The sequence below is a fragment of the Poromitra crassiceps genome (assembly GCF_964638095.1).
Source record: "Poromitra crassiceps genome assembly, chromosome: 9".
NCBI classification, from domain to species: Eukaryota; Metazoa; Chordata; class Actinopteri; order Beryciformes; family Melamphaidae; genus Poromitra; species Poromitra crassiceps.
Window position 1 is genome coordinate 23,874,445 of NC_139630.1, and position 19,141 is coordinate 23,893,585.

The 19,141-nt window shown below is 45.4% G+C and overlaps 1 protein-coding gene across 2 annotated transcripts; it reads left to right on the forward strand.

The window, feature by feature from the left end:
• Nucleotides 1-277: 277 nt before the first annotated feature.
• Nucleotides 278-18,785, forward strand: LOC310782760 (E3 ubiquitin-protein ligase pellino homolog 2). Of its 2 annotated transcripts, none has more exons than XM_083643501.1 (7): nt 278-541; nt 8,261-8,390; nt 9,476-9,577; nt 11,203-11,400; nt 12,376-12,561; nt 13,859-14,064; nt 15,404-18,785. In XM_083643501.1, exons 1-7 carry the CDS (start codon nt 462-464, stop codon nt 15,786-15,788), a joined length of 1,287 nt encoding a protein of 428 aa, XP_083499627.1. In that variant the 5' UTR covers nt 278-461; the 3' UTR covers nt 15,789-18,785. The 2 variants fall into 2 exon arrangements, with proteins under 2 accessions (XP_083499627.1, XP_083499628.1); XM_083643502.1 differs by lacking the exon at nt 278-541 and adding an exon at nt 6,788-6,916.
• Nucleotides 18,786-19,141: the final 356 nt, after the last annotated feature.

Sequence of the window (19,141 nt, forward strand, 5' to 3'; positions counted from 1 at the left end):
TCCACCCTGCATTATGAATATTGTCATAGCGTGTAATTGCGCGTACAATATTTTCCGACGTTAAAATAACTCTAAGAAAGTGCGCACTATCCCCTCAAGGCACTGTATTGCCATCTACTTGGGATGAATCGCCATCGCCACCCCTGCCGAACATGGTATCGCCCACTCCCTGCCGCTAGCTGTTGTTGTACCCTATGCTACAGAACAGATTTGTCGCGATACTACTGCACGCAGACATTAAACCTACGAAAGATGCTCCTCCACGGGAACAAAACAATAAAACAAGCGACAAGAAGTCTGAAAAAACTTTGCCCAACTGTGCCCAAACTTTGATTAGGCTACAATTCAACCAACTTCCCTTCAGTGAGTTGTGCGTGTGTATCTCAGTAGTACTACACACTACAGCCCGTCGGACGCGGTTTTTTCCCCTCTGCCTTTTTAATTTAGAGCAGTCCAGTCTGATGAATTCGCCGAAAAAGGACGGAGATGATGTGCTGCCCATTAAAGACCCGGTCAAATACGGCGAATTGGTCATTTTGGGGTAAGTCACAAACCTATAACTTAACACATCCTTGACACATTGTACTGTAGCCTACTACTACAGGCTGAAGAAACGTTTCACCGGTGGACTCAAAAAGAATCACACAATAAACGAAAGGATGACGTGTGTGAGTTGAGATTTTAATCCACTCCTCTCACAGAATAGCTCGCTCTCATCGTCGTGGTTCGAATAGTGAATCTCTGCTAGCAAATAGATCCGAGCTGGTTTTTTCCTCGTTAAATGGAGCGTTGTCGTTTTTGTAATGAAAATGTCTCGAGTCTAGGTCGGTGTGATGTTCCAAAACTAACTTTGCATCCCCAATGAAAGCCCCTTCCCTTCGCCTATCGCCTCCCGATATACTTTATTATTCTGCAGCTGTGGTGTGTTTGTGTGTAAACGGCGCACAAATCCACTATAGCCGTAGTATGAGGCTACTACGGACGTAGCCTCTTTTCCCCATCAATGGTTGGAGTGTGTGGGGGTAAAAATCAGCACTCGATTGCTCAGGCTGAAAATCCCAATGATGTCATACTATGCTGGATCTGTGATCGCAGAAAGTGGGACAGCGGATAAGACCGGTGTCTGAAAAAGCCTTGCTATTACCTATGATTTGTCATGTTTATTACTAATTAATGCACACTGCAGCCAGAGACCATTCATGCCAAGGGGAGAATAGACCCCCCCCCCCCCCCCCCCCCACACACACACACACACACACACCATTGCCACGCCACACACTAGACGGGATGTACTGATGACAGCCACCAGCAGCATTTCCAACCCCTGCAGCTCCAAACTATGCAGGGAGGGTCTGCACACTAAAAACAGTCTGATCCAGACTCACACAGTCAGTCACAGACCTCCCTCTGGCCCCTGCCTGCACCGCTTCCGGTGTACGCCAAAGATAACTGACCCAACTGGCCCCTCTCCTCTCTCTTCCCCTCTGGCTCGACATGGAGTGAGGAGGCTGTAGCCGGCATCAGAATACTGATGAGCCCTCCTCCTCCTCCTGCTGGCTGCGACCACAAACACACACCCGCCTTGATGCCACCCGTCAAAGGAAGGAAGTGAGCGTTTAGATTGAGCTCAGATCTCATCTAAAGTGCGAGAAACAGACGTAGAAGTGTTCTCGTCGACAGTGTGTGTGTGAGGTTCATGTCGCTTCGTTCCACTTCATCAAGGATAGGACATCGAGGATTTTTGGCCACCACCACCACCACCACCACCAGCTTGGCATTTTGATGCCACCTGTATTCATTAGCCTAATCCTAATCCATCCTACATCTGATGATTGAGGTTAGCGTTGAGCTGGCTCTGCCAATTCTTTCTTTTGCCAGAGTCAGGCTCACAGGCTGAGGCTAGTAAAGTTCCAAACCAAAATTGGTCATGTCGTGTTTTTTTATTAGATGATCCTATATCACGATCAGTGGGATAAGATCTCTGCGATTCAGCCTAATGAGCAGCTGCTCTATTCCCAAACATACCGTACTACTGGACACTGGCGAGGGAATCAAAATGCTCTTTCTACCGCTGCTGGTCAGAGATCAGAGTTTCATGGCCCTGTTTAAGCAAGCGGCATGGTCTGACTCTGCATCTGTCTGCCTCGCTTGCTGATCACATGACCTGTGTGTGGTCGATGACTGTCTCAGACTCCTCGGTGCAGGGTGTCATGTGATCTCTGCAGTGGCTGTCTGCGATCGCTCGCTGCTCGTCATCACCTGAGTTGAGCCTGGACACCGTGGTGCACTGTGTGTGCAGCCCTGGCTGGCCCCGCCCCACAACATCAGGCCCAGCAAAGCTCAACTTGTGCTCTGTTTAGAAAGCCACGCCTCCTTCCCCCACAGCCATGCAAAGCCTCCCTTGTTCCCTCTGTTTATCTCTCCTCCTCCCCAACAGCCTTTTATCTCTCTCATAAGGACAGTTACTGTGTGTGGCATTCCTCTGTCTTTTCAGCCAGTCCCCTCCCTCCCTGCCTCCCTCCCTGCCAGCCTGCCTGTGTTCTGCTGACTTTCAGAGAGGCAGGTCTCCTGAGGTGTCGAGGGGCAGAAGAAGGAGTGAATATTTCATTGTGTGTGTGTGTGTGTGTGTGTGTGTGTGTGTGTGTGTGTGTGTGTGTGTGTGTGTGTGCGTGTGTGTGTCGTGATGTGCGTGCACACGCGTGACGCAGGCCAGGACTGGCCCGGCGTATCATGCTTTCTCAGACGCTCTTCTGCTGGCCTTTTCCCTCCTCGACCCTCTGCCTGAAGTTCAGTTGTTTCCGATCTTTCCCTGACCGCGTTTCTTCCTCTGGTCTCGCCCCTGCATGGCACTGGCTGGCTACTCTCTCTTTATCTAGTCGTTTCTTCTCGTAGGTGGCTTTTTTCTCTGCCATTGCCCTCTTTTCCTTGGTTTCTCATTCATCTGACATCTTCTCCCTGGTTAACCAGACCGCTCGGACCTCTGTCCACCCGGGCCTTCTTCTCTCTTCCTGACCTGCTCTTCCTCTTCGACGGCCCGAGGTGACGTCCACCTTGAACTGACAGGCAGGGTGTGTATGAGAGCATGTCCTCCTCCCTCCTGACAGTATCCTGGAACAGTTGATTGTTATATTCTTCGAGGGGTTTTTCAGAGCAAATTCCAGACTTTGGAACCAGCGGCGTGCTGCCTATCTGTTCTGTTCTCCCCCGCTCTAGCCTGAGGGTCGGTCGCTACAGGAAGGAAATGATGATTCTGAGATGCACGGCGAATGAGCTGAATAAACGAGCGTCAACAAACTACTCAGTCACACAACATGCACACGCACATATTGGGCAGCAGGGTGCGCTCTAGTGCACCCTTTTTCATATCAAGGACCCCTAATTTAGTCCACAATGAGATTTTGTCTTTCGGACCCAAATCTGAGAATATTAGTCTTGTCAGATATGGTTTTGCCCGCAGAATTCCATGACCATCTGTGTTGTAGGTAGCGCGATAAGATAACAGTGAAACTATGAGCAAAATGGTCATTCTACATTCTCTCTCATGGCCTCTTTCCATACAAAACACTGGCCTCGGCCGCCCAGCGTACCTGGGATTTGTGTTGTTTCTATTGTAACAGGGCTGGAGGTGTGTCTTTAATGACGCGCTTGTGTGTCGTCGAGTTGCAAAGCGGTGGATAAACATTGCATTTCCTTCTAAGTCCTTCAAAGTAAAATGAAAAAGTCAAATAGACGCCTTCTTCCGTTTGTCGGTGGAAAATAATTGAGATTTGAGTACGAAGGAAGGAGTCGCAGCAGGACATTCATCGGCTCGGCAGTGACTTGACACGGGGCGGTGTCTCCGAGCGGTGAGGAAATGTAAAATAAAGCAGATATCCCCTACAAAGTGAAACACAGGAGAGAAGCTAAACCTCAAACCACAGAGATTCAGTTCCGTTTAGAAGCTAAGCTACAAAACTACTGAGGGCTAAAACACTCTCCAGCACACAGACATGAGTTCCGCATCGCTCTGCTCGCAGCAGAGAGGGGGAGAAGGGGGGGGGGGGGGGGGGGTTGTCTGCGGTTGGGCAGCTAAAAACAAATTGAACAAAAATTGTGTTAACGTTTAATAATTCATCAATTAGTCTATCTAGTGGTTAGAGAAACCCTCCTTCACCCAGAGGAACCTCCTGTTTGCTGCATGCATCTGCCCCGCTGAAGTGTCCTTGAGCAAGGCACCGAATCCCTACAACGAGATCCAGAGATGCTGTTCAGTAGCTGAGCCGGCGATTTGAGCTCCCTGGAGGAGAGGTCACGCAAAAAGAGATGGTCATGGTGATCAATGAAAGTATCACATGATCGTTCTTCTACAGATCAGTAAGGAAAGTTGCTTTGGAAGCGTAGAGAGCACTAGTCTGAACTTATTTCACACCATTCCTTTCCAATCCAGGTGTCCCAAAAATGTTCATTTGTGAACCAGACAGTCTGACAACACTGTCTGCACACGACTGGTCATTTAATTTGATGTGTTGTATCACTATAGATTATAGGCACCTCTCCACTACAGCATTTGAGTTTCAGTCAAACCCTAAATCCACAAAGGATACAACAATACAAAAAAACTGTAATAATAACTAGCTAACCAACTGACCAAACTGAGCAGCTAGCACTGAAATAAACTGAAGTAGATCATAACATTTTATTTATCGGTCATCATAACTAGGTGTATCTGAGCCAAATTGGTCTGAGGGAAACTAAGATGATGAGATTAGATTGATTATAAAGATGAGATTAATATAACTATAGGTGGACGTTTGTCATCTGTGACAACCTGGCAACCTGGCTCTGCCCAGCAGATTTCAGCAACTATTTTACATTAATGAATGAATTAATTCTGGACATAAACCTCCCACTGGTAGGAACCCTAACTGATACCCACTGAACTCAACCTCAACTCAAACTGGCCCCCGTTACACCTGCCAACAATACCATGTGTCTCAGTTACTTAAATCTTGGTTGCATTTACGCCTGGATTGAAGTGTTTTTGCTCGAGCCAAAGATTGCAAAACATAATCCAATCAAGTCAGGACAGATGCCCGTGTGTAAAAGGGCTCTTTATCTAACACAGCTGGCTACTTTCCCAAAATGTCATAGAGGAAAAGATGATAACAACGTGGAGAGAGTGAAACGTCTTCTTCCAGTAGAACATCTCATTGTGCGTACAATCTAAAGGAGACACTTAGGCCCCGCCCCCCGGCGCCCGGCATGACCCCACTGCGAGGGCGATCTGTGAGCAGAGCCGGAGCAGATGTCCTGTGAGGTGATCCAATTTGAAGGCAGAGTTACTGTCCTTCACAAAAGTCTCCGTGCCCACTGGGCATCCTGTGAATAGGTTTTAATAAGGACCATGCGCCGGCGCCGCTGATAGCCAAAAGCTTAAAAACGCAGCATACAAGCCTTCTGTGTGAAAACCCAGACCGTGAAAATGAAGTTCCACTCAGCTTGAATTTTGGGACGTTGAGAAACAAAGTTTGAGCCGGAAGCCCCTGCCAGAGTGGAACGTTCAAATCATGCTACTACACACTCATTAACCCAGGGATACTCAACTTGCTTTTCCCGGGGGCCACTTTCGTGAAATGATAGAAGGCCAGGGGCCAGTTAATAAACAATCAATATACATTTTTCTGCAGCAGATTGTAGGTTTTTGGGGTGTCAGTCGGAGTTTAGTCTGACAATGTTGTGCACACCAGATAGTTTGTGCCTGGGTAGCAAGCAGACGGCGGTATTTGACAATTTAGCAGCTAAATCATAGATTATTGAAAGATATTCCATATTCCAGACTGAAATGCTATAACAGAAGTGGAGTATTGGCCAGAATTACATGAACATTTGCACACTTATTCAGCGGGTATCTTGCATGTTGCGTTTAGGTGCACTGTAAAAAAAAAAAATTGCAATTCCATCGCGGGCCACACAGGGGGCGCCCGCGGGCCGCATGTGGCCCGCGGGCAGCCAGTTGAGTATCACTGCATTAACCCATTGATACCTGATGCAGCATTTGTGTGTGTATCCCTTTAAAACCGGTTCGCGGTTTTAAAGGGATACACACACAAATGAGGGATATACACGCAAATGCTGCATCAGACAGTATCAATGGGTTAAAAAGACGAAAAGTGACCTCATCTTTTTTTTTTAAAGAGGTTGAAATTGAATCGTAAAAATAGTGCCCACTCTGAGACTTAGACTGGATTATTTACACGCCTCACACAAAGAAGAATCTAAAATGTGCATGTATTTATGAGCTAAACTCTACTGTTCTGAAGCTTAACTAGAGCAGTTACTCAAGGCTACACACGGTCATGGTAATTGTAAGAAGGAGTCCTGGAGAGGATTGTCACTCTGAGGATGTGTTTCATTCTAAAGAGAGCTCCTCTACAGTGAGCTTCAAGTGCACCCTGAGTGAATGAATGAGACTGGAGTGGGTATATTTGTCCTATGGGTGAGGTTCAACACTCCCACAGGAACACGAGTGGCTTGTGTGAGTGCTGTCTTTGTAATTCGTTTTAATAGACGCTGATTGTAGTTATGTGTACAAAGGTCTCCCTGGCATTTTATTTGTGGCTCTTTAGCTTTCCCATGCGTATCACCCGAGATCATGAACAGAGATTTGGAACAAGATAACCACATATTTTGTTCCTTCCGCCATCAGCTTCCTCAATAAAGCCAGATGAACTGGAAGTGAATGTTCTCTGTATGTACAGCGTTGATCAGAAGAGGAAGGCTGCATCGGCTTCAAACGTTCACTGGAGCTGCTCGTTGGACATGTGCTTGAAGCTTCACCAGTAGGACATAGCACGTGGGAGGATCACACTATTCCAACGAGTTCCCCTCCCTCCGAACAGGCGCCCCGAATGACCAGAGGAGGCACCACTTCAGCGAGGTGAGGGGTTCCTATATGAAGGAAACCCCCAGGGGGGGCACGGGGAGAACACGCAAACTCCACACAGAAAGGCCCTTTTGATGACCCCACCCGGGCGGTGGGCACTCGAGGACATGCGGACGGGCACGCACTCCTTCAGCGCTCACAGCGTCCCAGGTAGGAATCGAACCCAGGACCTTCTAGCTGTGAGGCGACAGCGCAGTTACCACTGCACCACCGTGCCCCCAATCGTCTCTATCCTGACATCGCCAGAGACCACCTCGCCAGAGCAAATAAAGCATTGAGCTTGTCGTTTGGTCAGGTTCCCAGGCTAACTCTCCTCTGTGTGAAGTTAAAAAGCCTGTATTATTACTATATGGCCTTTTCATTTGAAAATGTAAGCAAATGCACCGACGTGTTGCGGTCCCAGCAGGACTTCTTCCTGCCGGTGCAGAGAACAATGACACATTCTCTTCTCTCCTTTATATAGTCTTTGTACATATTGTCTTTGTGAGTCTGCCCTGTGTACCGAGGTGTGTTGACTTTTTGTTGTTGTTTTTTCACTCTGCCTGAAGCTAGGCCACTACAATTTCTGACCTACCTGTCCTGGATACTAAAAGTTCTAATCTAGTCAGGTCTTGCCACCACGTCTATTCCAGTCTAGCCATATTAGTCTAGTCCAGTGGTTCTCAACTGGTGTCGCCTCAGGACCCACTATTTTCCTTGTCATGAAGTCGTGACCCAAACAAGTCAAACTGGTCATGCTCAGAAAGTCTTATTTGAACTGTATGAAATATGAAATAAAAGGCAGACTTATCTTGAATTACATGCCTATATGTTTTTAAACAAGTTAATAATAATGATAATAATAATAAAACAAGTTAACCTGGTCATGCTAATCCAGTTTCAATAGTCTGAATTTAACTCATATGAAATAAAAAGGAATCACAGGCAGGCTATATGCTTTTTAGTTAAACTGGTCATAAATTTTAATTAAACTGGGGCCATGCTAATCCAGTTTCAATCATCTGAATTGAACTAAAATTAAATATGAAATGAAAAGGCAGACTTCTCTTGAATTACAGGCATATGAAGCATAATCTGAAGCATATGCTTCAGATTGTTAAACAAGTAAAACTGGTCAGGCTAATCCAGTTTCAATAATCTGAATTTAACTCAAATGAAATATGAAAAAAAAAAAAAAAAAATGGCCAATGTCCGCGACCCAATCAAAACGGCCCCGCGACCCACCTTTGGGTCGCGACCCACCAGTTGAGAAACGCTGGTCTAGTCTAGTCGACATGATGCGTTTGTTTCCACGGCCTTATTTTTGTGTGTCTGGTGTCTGTGTTTGTTTTCCTGCAGGTACAATGGCTCCCTGCCCACCGGAGACCGCGGGCGCAGAAAGAGCCGCTTCGCTCTCTACCGACGGACCAAGGCCAACGGCGTCAAGCCCAGCACCGTGCACATCCTCAACACACCACAGGACAGCAAGGTGTGTGTGTGTGTGTGTGTGTGTGCGCGTGTGTGTGTGTGCGTGTGCGTGCGCGCGCGCGCGTGTGTGTGTGTGCGTGTGTGTGCATGTGCGCGTGCGTGTGCGTGTTTGTGTGCGTGCATGCGTGCGTGTGTTTGTTATCAGTGTGGTACATTAGTTTCCTTCCTGTGACTCCCTCTTGTCTTTAGTAAAAGGGCCAGAGGAAGGATGACTATACGCATGACTGGTGTGTGTGTGTGTGTGTGTGTGTGTGTGTGTGTGTGCATCCATCTATCTATCTGTAATTCGTTTGTGTGTGTTTGTGTTTCCTATTTTTGGATGCATGATTGTTTCTATTTTAATTCTTGGAATTTGAAACGATCTCCTGGCTGTTGAAACTGGAAAGAAGTTACATTTTTTTATCACCATCATCAGCACATGGTAGGGATGGGTATTGACCATCGGTATTGACAAGGACCTCACAATACGATACGTATCACGATACATTACAATACGATTTTTTTATTTTACAATAGAGCTGAAAAAGCAACTCGCTGTGCACCACCCAGGTAGTGTAATAATATGTACATCACATTATATTCATAACTCAGTGGGCAAATGGAGTCAAAAAATATTTAATTCAAAAATGTCATTCAAAGTTATTAGAACGGTACTTGCTCATTTGCACAGTTGCACAATGTTACCGATCAAAAATAAAGTGCATACTTTTCTTATTGTGTCACTGAAGACACGGCGGTCCAAAAAAATCAGATATATTGTGATATTTTTTCTGAAATATCAATACAGTATTGTGGGAAAAATATATAATGTAATATAATATAATATTATATTGCTATATATTGACGTATTGTTTTTATTGCACAGCCCTAATGGTCGTGTTATCACTATCAAATGCATTCTTACAGTTTGAGACTTTTATTTTAGCATTGTGAAGATATATTTAAAAAATCCTTTTGAATTATGGATTGTCAAGAAAATGCCCACAGTGTTTCTCTCCTTCCATCCTCCCATGCCTAACAGTTAAAACGCCAGACTGTTCCAGATTATCTGAATGTGGCCCTTGTTGCATGCTGTTGCTGTTGCAGGCGGTGCACAGCAGGGGGCAGCACAGCATCTCCTTCACTCTGTCCCGTAACCAGACGGTGGTTGTGGAGTACTGCCATGACAACAACACAGACATGTTTCAGGTAATACCAGGGATCAGCCAAGAAGATTGGAAACGGCAATGGGACCCTATGGAGCATGAGCTTGAGTGTCTGACAGTTCACACAACTTTAACACGACATGCATATATTATACATCAAGCTCTTGAGCTAATTCTGCTCTTACTCAGAATGTCAAAATAGAAGCGATCGATGTGATGTATAGTTTTGAGATATTAACGTTTGTTTTGCACAACTCATACTAGTTAACTGCCGCGGGGTTCCGCATTTCTGGGTGGTTGTGACGTCACGCTGATTCGTCCTATGACACCCCAGGGAACACAGGGTGTATCCATCCTCCAACCTAATGACTGTAGATAATATCAGGATTTAAAGCTCAAACAATCCCTCATAAGAATTCACACATTATTCCCATGATTTTAGTCTGGATTTGTGAACATGAATAAGTTTATCCCAAAGCTAGAAATATAATCTGTATGCTCTCATATAAGGTCATCAAAGGATAAACCATTGTGGCCAAGTACAATTGGGGGGGAAATCGGATTGTGTTTAAAAGAAGAAACACACACATTTATGCACAAAGTTATCTTCTTAATATGATCACAAATTACCATATTTGTTTTCCAAATTATACATTTTGGAGAGAGACTTTCTTCTAATGGTATTCAAACTGTCCAAGGGACAATGCCAATTCAGTTTTAGGGTGGATTTTGCCTCTCTATTTGTGGTTACACCTTGCTGACAGAAGTGATAAAGAATGCAAATCAAATTTGAAATTTTTATTTTCCAATGGTACTCAGTCAAATTCTTTCTATGTACGGTAATCTGATTACCTACTGTGGCAATAAAAGTGAGTCTGATTCTGACATGCAGGAGACTATAAGTTTACAACTACTAAAATCCAGACTCACAAGTTAACCTGAATTAACATAATATTTTTGACAAAGAAAAGAGGAGATGATTTTCTAATAGGTGTCATAATTTACATTTGGGTGCTAGTCTCTATGATCAAAGCTAGAGCAGGTGAAACAGACTGGAACTTAATGGGCATTAGGACCTTTGTTTCGCCCAGAATATCAGTCAGTGAGAAGTGGGGCCCAGATACAGTCAAAACCAGTAGACACACAACCCGGTAATAACAACTTGGCAACTTTGAATTACAGTTACACTGTCTTTCATACAATCATTTCACCTCATTTCACCTCATCTCATCTCACTTTATTATGAATCCATGGCTACTGAACCTCCGAGCTTAGCATTCTCCTGATGTGTGTGTCCATGATTGTTCTGACAGTTTTCCAACTTTCTTTATGAATAATTTAAAATGGCCTTTTTACAAATGCCAATATCCACGTTATCTCCAGCCAATGATGCACTGATGGCTCTGGGCCATAAGAGATAATAAAACTCTTTTATCTCTTTGGCAACACTCACAACAATGAAAGCCTCCATGATGAGGGAGACCTATTTCTTTGCAAAATATAAGCCAGGACTATTTTTTATCACAGCACTTTTGCTAATGATACTAGTGTTCAGTTTGAATATCATTTTATATATACTGTATATATATATATATATATCCAGGATGGGTGGCTAACCTTCCTGTCAGCGGATTGTAAAAGACAGTTGTCTGTGCTGTTGCCCTACAGATCGGACGCTCCACAGAAAGTCCCATTGACTTTGTGGTGACCGACACTTCCGGAGGCGGGAAGGAGGGGGAAGACCCCTCCATCGCCCCCAGCACCATCTCACGTTTTGCCTGCAGAGTGGTGTGCGAACGCAACCCCCCCTACACCGCACGCATCTACGCCGCTGGCTTCGACTCGTCCAAAAACATCTTCCTCGGCGTGAGTAGACTGATTTCTGGAGGTGATATCCATCCAATTGGATTAGAGGGAACAGTTCGTACTCGCAGTCGCAACAAGGACCGCAAACATTTCAAAGGATGTAGGGCAGCGGTGTCAAACATATGGCCCGGCTCCAATCTGGCCCACAGGATGACTTTGCAAAGTGTAAAAATTGCTCTTTTCATTACCCTTGACTATAGAACATTGCACAGTTGCCGACTTGCCGTCAATTGTAATAAGTACAGTTCTTGAAATCTCCCTGTAATTATTTAGTTTACACTAAAAGAAACTGGACATTTTGGGAGGTTTTGTGATTTATAGGTTAATAGTGATTTTCTTTGTCTGACCCACTTGAGTCCAAACTGGGTTGCATGTGGCAGGTGAACTCAAAAGAGTTTGACACCCCTGCCTGATGTAGAGGAAATAATGCAAAGCATGCAGCATTATAATGAATGGATTAGGACCACATGTTCTCATTAAGGCTGGCTATTAAAAACCAATACACATATCAATTGTGTATTTTTGATTGCACCAACTTCAAATCATCAGAAGCTATTGAAAAGTGTTGAACACTTGAAAATGTTGTATTCTTTCTTTGAGAACTTTTGAGAAGTTTTCTCCTTGTGTATGGACAGTTATTATTCTGAGCATATTGATTGAATATGGTCTGATTCTGTTGAGAAAACCAGATGGCAAGAACAGACACGTAGATAAAGAATAATTATTATATTGTAATGCACTGCACTTTCATTCAGCAAAGGTTGGGAAAAAGGCATCATTTTGGATTTGAAGTCTCAGAACTGGCATCAGCATTGAAAAATGTACATGAATGTTCAACCCTAGTTCTCAACCTCATAAACAAAGACAAAGCCAAGGGTTCAAAACATTCATATTTACCTATTTGAATTCAGCTAGAAACTCTTGTGTTATGAAGTATGAACGAGTACATCCACCATGTCTGTGCTTCCTCCACAGGAAAAAGCCACCAAATGGAAAAACCCTGATGGGCACATGGACGGCCTGACCACCAACGGGGTGCTGGTGATGCACCCAGAGGGGTTCCCCGAGGACTCCAAGCAGGGCCTGTGGAGGGAGATCTCTGTGTGTGGAGACGTCTACGCCCTGCGGGAGACCCGCTCCGGACCCAGCCGCGGCAAACTGGTCAGTCACATGCTGGTGTGTGTGTGTGTGTGTGTGTGGGGGGGGTCACATTTAGGTCACATTTAAACACCAGGTGTAAATGGGGTGTCAGTAGCACCTACGTGGAGGTTCCAGGCGAGCTGAGGCAATACTAAAAGGTGACATGAAAACACTGCAGACTACTGATTGGTCAGCGAGATCATCTTGCGCACACATATGCTAACGGGTAACGGTAGCTACCAGTTTAGCTTACCCTCTTGTGTGTACAGTAGGATTTCCCAAACACTCCTGTTTTTTCAGCAGTCTATTGCTGCCTTCAGCCTCTAATGAAATAAAATCGCTCTCCTTGCTTAGCCTCAACAGACGGCTGTTTTCAGTTGTTTTTGGGAGAAATTACAAATCTTGGCCTAAAAACGGAGCCAAGGCATTTAGAATAAGTATCCAAATAGCTAATCCTTTATTATTAGTAGAAACAGAGCGCTCCTTTCTAGCGTCCCTCCTGCCGTGCCTCGTCCTCATCCTCCTTCCCCTCGTCCTCATCGCTCATTTCTGCCGTACCTCATTGGTTTGCCCTCCAGGGGGCTCGCAGGTGCAGCTCGCACACTAGCCACTAAATTACCTGGATAATGGTGGCATTTTAAAAGCAGGTGTAAAATGGGGTGTGAATGGTCTCAGCTCGTGGTGCTTACAGTACCAGTTGAAAACCTAAAAGGCGAGGCGAGGTGAGCCGGGGCCCCATGCGGTTGAAGGTGAACTACCAAACCTAGATAACTTCTTACTATGGCTAAATTGCATTTTTCCCCCCAGTTAGCAGCAGCAACAATGGTAGGATTAATAATATTATTATTAGCTACTCCCTCTTTTACCCACTGCCTTTTTTTTTTACTAGGATTCTGTTTATCATTATCATTAATTGTCATTGTAAGCTTGCATCTGTCTGCGCCTGTTAGTAATTCAGCGGTCCCCAAACCACCAGACCGCGGACCGGTACCAGGCCGCAATGCATTTGGTACCGGGCCGCGAGCCCGGTCCACAAAAAAAGACAAAAAACATAGGCTATCCACCTTATTTCTAGCTGCCATGATGCCTTACGTGAAATATGGGAGCTTCTTCCAGTGTCATCCTCCAAGCCCCCTCCCCACCGCTGACACGGAGCCCGTCTGCGTCTGTAAACGATGTTTCAAAGCTGCAGGCGAAGGGAGCCAATCACGTCCAGCTTGGCCAAATATCTCGCTGATAAATATCCCGAGTTGTTCAAAGAGCAACAGGTTAGGGGATGTGATAATTGACTCATGTATGTGTGTGTCACACTCTGCAGGCTGAGGGGGAGAGCAGTGCACTGCGTGATGGCTCCCTGGTGGACCTGTGTGGGGCCACCCTGCTGTGGCGCACTGGAGAGGGGCTGCTCCGCGCGCCCACCCTGCGCCACCTGGAGGCGCTGCGACAGGAGCTGAACGCCGCGCGGCCCCAGTGCCCCGTCGGCCTCAGCACGCTGGCCTTCCCCAGTCTGCCACGCAGCCACAGGTGGGTGCCACACGATGAGACGCACACCAGTGGTGCTTCAGTTTAACCATTCATTTCCTATCAGCTTGTTCATCTCGTTTCATGTGACATTTCCAGAAGCTTGCCTGTAAGCAAACTATTCTCTGCGTTTTACACATAGACCTTTTTCACAGCAGCCTTTTTTTTTTGTCTCAAGCCAGGGTAAACACAGGTGTAACCAATAACATTAATAATGGTTGCGAACTTCCCTTCCATTTAGACGTTGCAGTGCCGGGGGCCCTCATTAATGTTATTGGTTACACCAATGTTTACCCTGCCGTGAGACACTAAATGGCTGCTGGGAAAAGGGTCTATTGCATCAACAAAAGCAATGCTAATAGTTAAAGTGATAACACCTAAATCATCTAAATAAATGTGTGTTAAGTCACTATCTATCTGATAGTGACTTAACACAATGGTGATTGAGCGTATGGCTCATTGATGGAAGCCTTTGCATTTTCACTATTGCAGCATTTATGAACTTGGTGTCTGTGGTGACACAGGGTGGGCAGAGCTAACACAATAGACTCACTCTGCAGGTTACTGTAGGTTCACAGGGTGGGCGGAGCTAACACAATAGACTCACTCTGTAGGTTACTGTAGGTTCACATGGTGGGCGGAGCTAACACAATAGACTCACTGTAGGTTACTGTAGGTTCACAGGGTGGGCGGAGCTAACACAATAGACTCACTCTGCAGCTTACTGTAGGTTCACAGGGTGGGCGGAGCTAACACAATAGACTCACTCTGCAGGTTACTGTAGGTTCACGGGGTGGGCGGAGCTAACACAATAGACTCACTCTGCAGGTTACTGTATTCACAGGGTGGGCGGAGCTAACACAATAGACTCACTCTGTAGGTTACTGTAGGTTCACAGGGTGGGCAGAGCTAACACAATAAGACTCACTCTGTAGGTTACTGTAGGTTCACAGGGTGGGCGGAGCTAACACAATAGACTTACTCTGTAGGTTACTGTAGGTTCACAGGGTGGGCGGAGCTAACACAATACACTCACTCTGCAGGTTACTGTAGGTTCCCGACAACTCTTGTGTGAAGTAGGATAACAAGCTACTTTTTCCGGTCTCTGCTAGCATTACGGGTGGTTACTATGACTGAACAAATTGATCAATGTCACATAATAACACTGTTTGGATCTCACCTGCAATTACCACTCATCGCCAATAGGTGTCACCCAAGAGAACAAAACTGAAATCTTCCATATTATCACTTTAATTAAAAAGAAAAAGTCTGAAAGAATGGTGCTAGTAGTAGTTTGCACCAAGCTGAAAATGAATGCCACTCTGTTGTTGTGCTGTCACAGCCTTGAAGAACGGCAGCCCTGGGTCTACCTCACCTGCGGTCACGTTCACGGACGCCACGACTGGGGCCAGCGGTCCGAGGGACAGGAGGAACACGGCGACGGCGAGAGCTCCACGGTCCGCCGCGAGTGCCCCCTGTGCAGGAGCGTGGGCCCCTACGTGCCGCTGTGGCTGGGCTGCGAGCCCGCCGTGTACGTGGACGCCGGAGCGCCCACGCACGCGTTTGTGCCGTGCGGCCACGTGTGCTCTGAGAGGACAGCCAAGTACTGGGCCGAGACCCCGCTGCCCCACGGCACCCACGCCTTCAGGCCCGTCTGCCCGTTCTGCTCGGCCGCCCTCAGCACCCCCGGCTGGACGCGCCTCATCTTCCAGGGCCCCATCGACTAGCCCGCCGCAGCGTCGACTAGCCCGCGCAGCGCAGCAACCACTAACACCATCACAGAATGATGCCCGGGGGGCTGCATTCATCCAGCAACACAGGCAGGGGGCAGTCATGAGCCCAGAGTCTGCAGCCTTCTATTCCAACCAAAGACGACGACAACAACAGGTGATTTCACTGACCTTTGACCTTGTGTAGTGTCTTTGATTGGGATGGAAACCTGCACACGATTGGCCCCGCCTCGGTCTAGCATTATTTTCACGTTAGAAAAAAACGTGTGTGTTCTACTCTCAATTTGAACGTTGGCCAGCGTTTTGTTGCCGAATGCAGTCCTGGGCTAAAGATTCCTTCCCCCTGTCTCTCCCTCTGTGTTTGTTTATCTGTGTAGGATCAGGATAGGCGAATGAAACCAGATGGAAGAGATGTCATGATCTGCCATGCACAGATACTCAGTGACAGCTCTTCTTCTGGCGTGTTGAATTCATGTAGATAACCCCATGAGGGGCTTACCTATTCCCACCAGATCTGATTCCGATTTCCAAGCAGACGGGGTAGAGGCAAGGGCCTGGTTTGAAATTTGGGGCAAAATCCACTTGATAGCTCTCTAAAGCAATAATAGCACTCCCAGATAAATACCAATACCCTCCTAGATAAGCTAGTTGCTGTGCTATGTTTAGCGGGGTCATAGGTCACTTCAAAAACAAATGGCTGGAAGTGGTTTCCAGGTCAAGGGCTCAACCAGAGGTGTGTTCATCAATTCTGTGGTTTTATTTTTTCCCAAATGCGGTGTTAGACCACAACGCCGAGTGTGTGTTGAGACAATGCAAGTAATGACTAGTAACTTGAATCAATAACTAATTACCTGCTAGGTTTACTCATTTGAGGTGCATTAAAGTAGCCTGAGCATGCTGACGGAAAATGCCGACAGATCCCGACTCACGACGCAGTAGTTGGTGTTGTCAAAATGTGCCTGTTTGGATTGTAACGAGCATGTCAATTTGAACCCACCTCTGGTTACTGAATTGTGCGAAACAGGGTCTGTGTCAAGATTTACGATGGACTGTCAAAAGAGATGACCTTACATAACCTCAAAAGATTAACTTTTTCTGTTTCAAAGAAAACTATTTTGTTAGGAAATGGGGAGGAGGGGGGGATTCTTTTAGATGTTCAGTGTTTAAAAAAATATATATACCAACTATTTTTCTAACCGATAATTGGTTTTAGTTAACCGTTTGTTTCTCAGTGTAAGCAAGTTCTGTGTGTTTCAGAATATTATTGTGTGTGGTAGATCTAGGAGTGTGAGTGAGAAAATATTGCCAACACTGTGTCAAACACACACAACGCTACCATAAACATTGCCCAGACAATGAATGTAGCCAAATACTCAGGCTATATTTAGCCTTCCCAGGTGCTCATATTGAATTGTCTATATTGTGATACTATTTTTGTAATTGAATATTATGGTGTAGCCTGATTATGGTCTCGCTTGAAAAGTCAGATTGTGTCAATAATAGCCTCAAGTATGGAAGATGTATCGTTGATAATACACACCCACACGGAATTGTGTCTAGCTTGCATGTGCTGAACCGCGTACACGTTATGTACACTAACACTACACACATACTCTTATACACATACAAACACTCGCTCACGACTTTGCACGGGTTGATTGCCAAACTGTATTCATGCTCAGAGTGTTTTTCCCTGTGTGAAGAGATCGACCAGGATGTCTTCCATGTCCTCCGTGGTCAGAACCACAGAGATAGACTAGGATGTCTTCCATGTCCTCAGCTTTCAGAAGCGCAGCGTCTCTGTGGAAGACCTTTCCAAACAAAAAGCAACCCCCCCCCCCCCCCCCCCCCCCCCGATACTTGATAGATGCGTGACGTTTATGAATGAGACCCACAAATTCCCACTTTGTACTACTATGCTAATATTTTCCACTAAGCCAATTCACTACTGAAAATTATCCATAGAAACAGTTGTTTTCATTTTGTATTTAGACTGAAAAGAAATCTTGAGCCAGGGAAAGTCATTCCACTGATTTCAAGATCATGAATTATGTGATATTAACTCACCGCATATGCAGAATATGTTGTCTTTCATTCGAGAAAAAGTTGCATTTAAAGTCTAAATCCAAGATTGAAACACTTGGTGTGATGGATAATTGACGTAGTGTTGCTAATTAATTACTGTAGCTCAGGATTAGTGTGTTGCACAGTGATTTCAGGCTGGTCGGAGATATTTCAGTCAGATATTTAAATGGTTTTCGAGCTGCAAGTCCTTCGGACAGGCGTCAGATGTGAAAACAAAACTTCCTTGTCAAAATGCCCCGTAAATACAGCAGGGGGCGCTACAGCAGGTCAAGGATCAGTCGTACACTTCATATACGGGTAGTAATAAAAGGGTTGCCAGTTCACAGAGGTTTAGTGAAACCAACCAGACAGGTTTATTAAGCACGCCAAAACGCACTGGAGCCGCATCAGTGCATCCTGCTTCTGAAGATAACATGTATAACGGTTAATGTATTACTATTGGCATGTGGATGGAAGAATAGTTGCAGCACCATTTTGGCTTCTATGATTTGTGATGTGAATTGTCTATTTTTGTTCGTTTATTTTTCTTTACTATCCTTTTTACCTTATTCTCAATTTGAACCCAGCTTGGGTTGTTGTCCATTATGCAAGTTACTTTTCCTTGTTTTTGAATTGTATTATTGGTGAAATACCTATTTTGGCCTGGCATCATCCTTAAGTTCAATACCACCTTCACTATCCTGTTATTTTTTTGTTTGTTGGGGGGTTTTATGTACTAATTTACCCTTTATCCCTGATTTAAAAAAAATGTCAACATTTTCTTATGAACACACCTTATCAGGTGAATTATTGACCCTGACACAGCTTAAGACCTCACGGTTAGTAATGCATTCCTTTATCAGTATATGTACAGCTGTTTTGTATTATTTTATATCATACCTTTCTGTAATCCTCTGGTGCACAGACAATCGCTATACACATGTCAATAAACCTGTTCAAAGCTGGATCTGTCCTCTGCTTGTCATGTGTGCAGTCGTGTTGCTGTTTATTATTATTATTATTAGTTATTTTTGTGAAGAAGAGATGAGATCATTTGAATCACTGAAGTGAAGCAAGAAGAGAGGGGATGAGATCGACCATGCCATTATTTGAACTGTTTCGGCTTATTACGTTTAGTCATCTATGTTTAGTCAACCAGTGCGATGTGTTTCCAGGCCAGCAGAGGGCGCACTCCACCAGCTATGGCTAGAGAGCAGGGCATCCGCAACGTGATGGGGTTGCTTTGAGTTTCATCACCTCTTCAAACCATCTACCATAATAATAAT

What these genes read in the sequence shown, in the direction of transcription:
- LOC310782760 (XM_083643501.1), top strand. Translation starts at nt 462, where the DNA reads ATGAATTCGCCGAAAAAGGACGGAGATGATGTGCTGCCCATTAAAGAC. An exon ending in ACAACACAGACATGTTTCAG is followed by an intron (nt 9,578 to 11,202) that starts GTAATACCAGGG and finishes GTTGCCCTACAG; the next exon opens with ATCGGACGCTCCACAGAAAG. An exon ending in CCAAAAACATCTTCCTCGGC is followed by an intron (nt 11,401 to 12,375) that starts GTGAGTAGACTG and finishes CTTCCTCCACAG; the next exon opens with GAAAAAGCCACCAAATGGAA.